This window comes from Impatiens glandulifera, chromosome 9, assembly GCF_907164915.1.
Source record: "Impatiens glandulifera chromosome 9, dImpGla2.1, whole genome shotgun sequence".
NCBI classification, from domain to species: Eukaryota; Viridiplantae; Streptophyta; class Magnoliopsida; order Ericales; family Balsaminaceae; genus Impatiens; species Impatiens glandulifera.
In genome coordinates this window covers 18,072,871-18,081,134 of record NC_061870.1, presented here as the reverse complement: position 1 = coordinate 18,081,134, position 8,264 = coordinate 18,072,871, and the positions used below count along the sequence as shown (strand labels likewise).

At 30.4% G+C, this 8,264-nt stretch overlaps 1 protein-coding gene across 1 annotated transcript; it reads left to right on the top strand.

The window, feature by feature from the left end:
• Positions 1-5,625: 5,625 nt before the first annotated feature.
• On the top strand, positions 5,626-6,928 carry LOC124915919 (2-oxoglutarate-dependent dioxygenase DAO-like). The gene is made up of 3 exons (XM_047456667.1): positions 5,626-5,969; positions 6,045-6,372; positions 6,683-6,928. Exons 1-3 carry the CDS (start codon positions 5,626-5,628, stop codon positions 6,926-6,928), a joined length of 918 nt encoding a protein of 305 aa, XP_047312623.1.
• The last annotated feature ends 1,336 nt before the right edge of the window (positions 6,929-8,264 follow it).

Sequence of the window (8,264 nt, the reverse complement as noted above, 5' to 3'; positions counted from 1 at the left end):
AAATCATTGATTTTATATTTTAACAACAATATTTACCTTCATTAAAAGGCCATTTTCTAGTAGTTGAAAACTACGTATACATTACAAAATTTAGGTACAAAAGAAGTAAAATTAGTATTGTTTAGAAGTTAAACACAAGATATGATTACTGTAGCCCTGAATAAACGTGTTTTACTGGTGAAAAAGAGGTAAAAACTGAGAGTAAAATCTCTCGGTATAGACCTAATACCGAAAGTTTGGGTAACTCTCGTCATTCGTTGGTATTACCACTTTCGGTAAATATAATTGGGTGTTTACCGAGAGATATCGTAAATTTATCGGTTTGGATACTAGAGAGAAAAACCGAGAGTTATATAGGATACTCTCGGTTTTTCTTGAAAGGGAAAAACCGAGAGTTAAACTCTCGGTTTTTCCTTTTCAAGAAAAACCAAAAGCTTTCCAAATAACTCTCGGTTTTTCTGTTTCAAATAAACCAAGAGGTATATGGAAAATACTCGATTTTTCCCTTTCAAGAAAAATTGAAAGATTTCCAAATAACTCTCAGTTTTTCTTGATAGGAAAAAACCGAAAACTTTCCAAATAACTCTCAGTTTTTCTTAAAAGTGAAAAATCGAGAGTTTTCTATATACCTCTTGGGTTTATTTGAAACGGAAAAACCGAGAGTTTTCCTTTAACTTTCGATATTACCCCTATAAAATGTACAAAATAGGCCGATTGTTTTGTGCGCAACCAAAACCAAAACCTGTCCAGCCAAACCAATATATATACAAATAACATTCATATACCAAATGACCATTATCATTCCAAAATCTAAACCAAACCAATCATCCAAACAACCTGTTATCAGTCGAATCAAAACGTACCCAATCATTCAAAAACCTGTTATCAGTCGAAACAAAATGTACTACTAATCAAAACGTATCCAATCAAAAAGTACTACTAACTAGAATTAGCTGGTGGGGGGAGGGCGTTGATAATGCCTTAGTAACATTTCTATTTTTCCTCATATTTCTCCATTCTTTTCCTTATTTCTATCTTTTTCGCCTCGATTTCACTCTTCCTTCTACTCTCCCTCAATTTCATTTCACTAATCATTTCAGCTCTTTCTGTATCCCTTATTTTCATTTCACTAAGCGTTTCAGCTCTTTCTGCATCCCTATTTTCCAATTCCTCCATTGTCATCGCCATATTTCTCACATCTTCATTTAGTTTTTCATTCTCCTCCAACAACCGATTAGTGGATCGTTGAAAATTATTGTCACTCCGAAGATTCTCTCAAAAGTGTGTGGGCCGGACGCCTTACCCCATACTGATCACTGTCCCATGTATTTGGCGTCTGAACACTCTCTTCGTCAACTCGAAGTCAGATATATCCGGTTCGTTACTTCTTACTTCCTCCATCTCAACCTTCACATTTGAAATAATTTTTCATTTATATAATAAATAAACTAGCCATATGTAATTTATTTAAATTCAATTAACTTATAATTTTCTCTTACGCTCGTTCGTTTGGGATCGGGTTGGGGTTTTCTTTCGTAGGTTTCGGGGTACGGGTCCTATTTAAAACATCAACGACAGAGGTGGTCCGTCCTATTTCAAGCGTCTATTGAAATAAATTATTTATAAAATTAATAACATTCTTTATATATTAAGTTATTAGAAATAATGTACATACCAACTATTCCTCCACTTGAGAAAACGGTCTACTTCCAGTATGATGTGGGAATTTCAGCTTATTCCTGTTAACAACATTTGTACGACTATTTTTCTATATTTGAAATAAAAAATGAAGTTAGAATAATTGATATCAGATTTTATTTGAATTATGAAACCGTACCTTAAATTTATCCGTGAAGTAATGGTTCCGACACACGAACTCCCAATCATCTCGATCGTAGTCTCGTGGGGGATTGGCGAGTACCGCGCCTCGTCTCCTTCATGAATCCGGATATAATCCTTGTTCAAAACAGAGCGCCACCTATCTCATATCTGTTTGGCGTGTGCCAATCCGGTCGCTTGATATTGATCAATAAACCATTAGTACACTCGAAAACCATTAGTACACTCGAACGGATCCTGAAAAATAAATCATTCAAATATTATAAAAAATATTTAATAATTAATGTATAATTAAGTAATTATCACCGTCATATCAAGCCAAAGTGAATCCAATTGGTCAACACTTAATGCCTTCCACTTCAGCCGATGGTGTGAGATGGCTGAAGAGTCTCGCACTTAATTTACTGATGCGACCCTGAATCAAATCAGATCAAAATATGAAACACATAAATAAATAAAAAAACTAACGAATCAATGGAGACAAATACGAAATGACTAGTCCATGATGGCCACCAATTTATTGTTTGAGCAAAATTACATGCTGCCAAATAGTTTTACATTTTTCTCAATTAATAAATTTGTGTAAGAATTCTTATTTCTTTAGTTAATGTACCAGCAATGATGCCCACAAGTCCCTTAACAAACAAGTAAAGTTGTAAATGATATATTATTTTTTTTAAAAAAGTTAATTAACTTGAACATTTCTTTTATGTTTATGTTTTATCTCAATATGCTTTTTTGAATAATTCTTTCACTATTTTTGAGGTATTTGAACTAATAAAAATATGAATATTAGATAGATTTTTATTCAAGTCAAACTATTATTATCACACATTTTGATATAAGACTTTATGATACATAACACTCAAAATGGCATTTGAATAAATCAATGCTTAATTTGCTAAATTAAACAAGCCAATATTCATGTGAATGATAATCTTTTAGTTTATTTTCCTTCCAACACATTGACATTAAAATTGTTTAAATAGCATTTTATAATATTTTACTTTCACACTTATTAAGCATGGAGTAATATTTTTTATAACGCTAATATGATACAACAGTTGTGAGGTCATAACCTTCACTTCATTTTAACTCGTCTAAGTGAATAAAATATAATTTTAACTCGCAATTAAATTATTTTTTGAAATAAAATATTATTTTATTAAAAAAATAAAGGTTCCATAGAAACACTATTTTTTTCAAGGTGGCTTGTTCATTTTTTTTTTCATAGGAGGGGTAAGTTTGAAAAAAATCAATGACTTTATTTCAGCTGCACAAATATTACAAATTTTACTAAAAAAAAATAATAATAATAAAGACCATAGGATAATTAAACTGAAGTGTAACTGGTCGGAGAGACAATCCCAATTGATTGAATTAATCAAAGATTTAATTCTTTTAAAATAAAAAATTAAAAATAGACTATTTAATCTTTGTTATGTTGAAAAGAAAATTAAATTTTCTATTGGGAATGGGATTTAGATATGAAGTTTGACTTGGACTATTTAGAATAACTTGACTTGGACCGTTTCTTAATCATAAGACTGAACTGGTCCTTCAACTTATATTAAGATGTTCAAAATTGTTTTTTAGATTCATTTGTATTAATAAGAACCTTAATGTTTACAAAGCTTTCAAAATAGTTCAAATTGGCTGAAAATTGTTTTTCAACTTTTTTTTCCCTCAAATTTTTTATTAATTTTCTCTTGTTTTACATTACATTATTAAACTCTTCTTAACAAGAGTTAATAATCAATATCTCTTTTTTTTCCTGTTATTATTATATATGATACAAATATTATGTTTATTTTCTAAATATTATTCTCAATATTTTTACATAATATATTTCTTAATTAGTTTTATGTTTTTTCTTTATTATAATTCAAATATTTAAATTGTGTCATATCAATTGTCTCTATATTTTTAGTTAATTCTATTTATCACAAACTATATTTAGAATTTGTATAATAATATGTGAATCATATAAAAATGTCTTTTATATCAATTAAATTCATAATTATGTCTCACAAATAATAGTTAAAATGTTGTAACAATTGTTTTTTTGTTTTATGATTAATTTAATAAAAAATCGTTTAAGCCCAACGATTTACAAATTGATTATATTAGAATAATTAATTGACTCGAAGATCTTAAAGAATGACAATAAGATCTCCACACGAATCCACAAGTTTTCTGAATTTAATCTTCGACATCGTTATGATGATGGCATTGTGAATAATCTTTAACAGTCTACTTTCGTTGTTAAAAGTTTTCCAATTTCTTTCCAAACAGATAATCCATCAGAAAATTATAGGAATAAAGACCCATCTTCTAATTGCATTTTTAGTTTCCCCAATTCATGCCTCCCAATAACCACTAATAGTTTCCGGAATAACCCATTGTATTCCAGTCAATTCCACAAAAGACTCCATATACTTACAACAATGTGACAATGTAAAAGTAGATGAGAAATTGTCTCAACCTCTTTATAACACATACAACAACGACTCACAATAATCATGCATTTTTTCATACATTTATTGTTAGTGAGAATTCTGTCGTGAATAACACTCCAATCAAAAAATGAGATCTTAGTAGGCATCTTTATTAGACTCCTATAAATTTTCCCAACAAAGATCAATCGGGCTAACCTTATTGAACAAAGTGTAATAATGTCTTACATGAAAGTTATTTCGATCACGCCACCGTATGGAATCTCGAGAAGACGAGTTTAACCCCTTATTTTTAACTATTAACAAAAGTCTATCATTTGACATGTTTTCCTCACTGTTCAATCTTATTCTATATCTGATACGATTAGCAAAACCACTAAACCAAATGTCATGTTGTAACAATTTACAATTCAAGGTTTACTTAATATCCTAAATTTAGGATTAAAAGGACTTGTATATATCAAGTTGTTGCAATATGAATTATAGTAAGTTCTCAAATAATAGTTACACTCTAAACAAAATAGAATTAAAAAAATTAAAGACAACAAATTTTCAAATTAAAATTATGTTCAATAATATATATTTTTTACTTGAAATACTCACAAACATATATATATATTTACTATCCAATTAGTTTATTAGAAAAGAAAGAGTGGTCAATAATATAATGAATTGAACAAGTTCATGTTTTCAAATTCAATACCCATTAAGAAACGTTTTCAAGTTCAATACCCATTAAGAATGCTATAATTTAAAGAGGTTATGACAGATGAGTTGTGCTAATCACCCGAGAATAAAATCTCGGTCAAAATTACGGGTTTAATTCAATCTGAAAGCGTTTTAAATTGAAGCGGGAATCATAACGATGGGGTGTCAATGTATTATGATATTCTTCTTAATAAAAAAAAGGGGTAAAAAAGAAATCTTATGGGCCAGGGTGATTTATTGTAAGTGACATCTTTGTAGTTTTGAAGTAGAAAGGGAAATGGGAATATAGCTTATAAGTTCAAGGTCCAATTTGAGTTTTTTACCCATTCTCCCTTCTTTCATAATATTGAAAATTTGACACAAGAATTGATCTTCTGAAATTCTCCACTATTCTTCTTAGACCTTGTTTGAGGTGGGTTATACGATATAAATTTTAAATAACTCATTTTCCAAATGAATCACAACATAATTTTCTATATATTTATATTTCTATTGTTACAATGTTACCAAAATAACCTCATATCAAACACGGCTTTCCCTATATATAAATACAATAGACATCATGGGACATTATATCACAATCACATTCAACCATATACATCAAGAATTGAGTTTAAGAGAGATGGGGTTGGGAATGAAAAATGTAATGGTCCCGGTTATTGATATGAAAAAGTTTCCTATAGAAACAGAGAACATGTTGGATGCATGTAAAGAATGGGGTTGTTTCAGATTGATCAACCACAAAATTTCGTCCGAGTTAATGAGGGAAATGAAGGTTGTGTCTCGATCACTCCTCGATCTTCCCATGGAGATCAAGGAGAGAAATGTTAACCCCGTGGGGCGCCATGGCTACACGGCACCCCGCCAAGTCACACCTGTTTTCGAGGCTTTGGCATGCCATGACATGGCTGCCCCTCATTCTCTTCCAACTTTCTATGATCAACTTGGTGCCACTCCTCAACAAAGGTATCTATCTATTCTCTATTTTGCAAAGTTTGTTTGGAATTAAATAGAACTAAATAATAGTTTTTATGTTTATAGGGACATAATCTCGAAATATTCCGAAGCCATACATGAGCTTTCGATGGAGTTAGCCCGTAAATTAGCACAAGGGTTGGGTTTGGACCTCAAAGAAAATGATATTTTTAATGGCTGGCCTTGTCTGTTGAGAATTAACAAGTACAACTACACGCCAGAATATATTGGCTCAACCGGAGTTTACCTCCACACTGATCCCGGTTTCATCACTATCGTACAAGACGATGAAGCTGTCGGTGGGCTTGAGATTTTACACAAGGAAACCGGTCAGTACTCTTACGTAGACCCTATGCCCGATTCCTTAGTCGTCAACCTCGGAGATCTTGCAATGGTTAGTAACATACAATACAAACTATGTGTTGTGTGACTTGTGTCTAAATGTTAATATCAACCATAAAAGTACTATATAAATATCAGAAAACCAAATCCTTACAATTTAAAAATCCATGCAGCCAAAAAATAATTTAAGTCCAAAAATCTATTACATGCAATAAAAAAATATTATACAAAATGAATAGTAACAACTAACAAGAACTTGTTGCTAAATATAATGTGTGTTAATTTTTAAAACATGTAATTTCTAAATTCTATTTTTATATAAAGTAAGTTGCTAACATGTAAACTTTATTTCTATAACACAGTTATGGAGCAATGGGAGGCTATGGAATGCAAGGCATAGAGTACAATGCTATGAAGGAACGGCTAGGGTTTCAATCGTGTTGTTTATGTTTGGGCCGAACGATGAAGAATTATTTGCACCAGAAGAGTTTATCGACTCGGAACATCCCCGATTATACAAAGCCATTAAAGCAGATGATTATTGGTCACTTCGGATTGCTAACCGCTCTGCAACCGGAGCTGTCGATCTACTACACCTCAAAGATTAATCCATTAATAATTACTTAACAAATATATTTATTTCATTCCAAAATTATTATAATAACGATTTATTTGATTCATATCACTGAAAATATTGTATACTATATATCTCAATATGTCTTTTCTTTTAATATTCTGTATTAATTAATAAATTGTGTGCCCTAGTTGAATGTCTTGATTCACTTGTAGTATTAATAAATAATAATAATATGTTTGATTCTTTTTATAGTTTTTAATATTATTTATTGAGGTTGGTGTGTGACATTTTTATTCTTTTTAAAGTTTATTTCTTCTTCATATTTTAATGTCAATATGACTCATAACAAGAACTCGTCTAAACCAAAGAAAGCTATTTAATATTCAGGACAAATAATTTATTTTATCTAAAAGTCAATACAAAGTTTCAAGGAAGGAGACAATAAATAAAAGAACAAAATGTCATCAGCCAAACTTATAATTTGACCATTTCTCGACAATTACAAGTTGCAGATAAACATAAAGATCATGTTCATGGCAGATAGAATAAGAACTCGATCCAACCCAGGAATATTTAAAAAAACTAGTTTTGTAAAGTTAATTAGGTGACGGTTATACTATTTAAATATATGAGATATAAATTATATATAATGTAAAGAGTATTTTAGAACTACTCAAAGTCAAGAGAAATAGATTTGCAACAAGCGTGTGCAAGTGCGGTTTTGGAGCAGTGATGTATAACATTTGGCAAAACGAAATACAAGGGTATATGACAGAACCCGCATGAGCGTTGAAGAGTTATGGAAAGATATTGTATCGGATTGCAGCGCCCTCGCGGGAACGTGGACAAAAATTACAAGCACGAAGCATAACTGAAATATCTGTAGGAACTGGAATAAAAATGTTACGACTTCAAAATCATTCTAGGCCTGCCTAGAATTATCTCTTAAACTTGTGGTTTTTTTTTTCCATTTTTGGGAAATTTTAATGAAATGACGCCTAAATCGTTTTCTCAAAAAAATAAAAATAAAAAGAGTATTTTAGAATTTTGTTGAATAAAAGGAATGATAAGATATATATGAAGTGAAAAGGGGAAAATATTACGTTTTGAGTAAAAAAAAACTAATATCAAACAAGCTCCACGTACTGAAGAAAAGAAATATAAGAATATGTAGAGGAGATGGAATGCATTAAATTCACTGAAAAACAACATAAACCATATGAAAATCATGAAGATAAAAGAAATGATTATCCAGAAAATAACTCTAGATTATAACCAAAACTATTAATTCCGGTTATTAATTTTAGCGACTCGATAATCATTGAGATGGATAATTATAAGTAAGGATTGAGATTTTTATGTTACTA

What these genes read in the sequence shown, in the direction of transcription:
- LOC124915919 (XM_047456667.1), top strand. Translation starts at nt 5,626, where the DNA reads ATGGGGTTGGGAATGAAAAATGTAATGGTCCCGGTTATTGATATGAAA. An exon ending in GGTGCCACTCCTCAACAAAG is followed by an intron (nt 5,970 to 6,044) that starts GTATCTATCTAT and finishes TTATGTTTATAG; the next exon opens with GGACATAATCTCGAAATATT. An exon ending in ACCTCGGAGATCTTGCAATG is followed by an intron (nt 6,373 to 6,682) that starts GTTAGTAACATA and finishes TCTATAACACAG; the next exon opens with TTATGGAGCAATGGGAGGCT.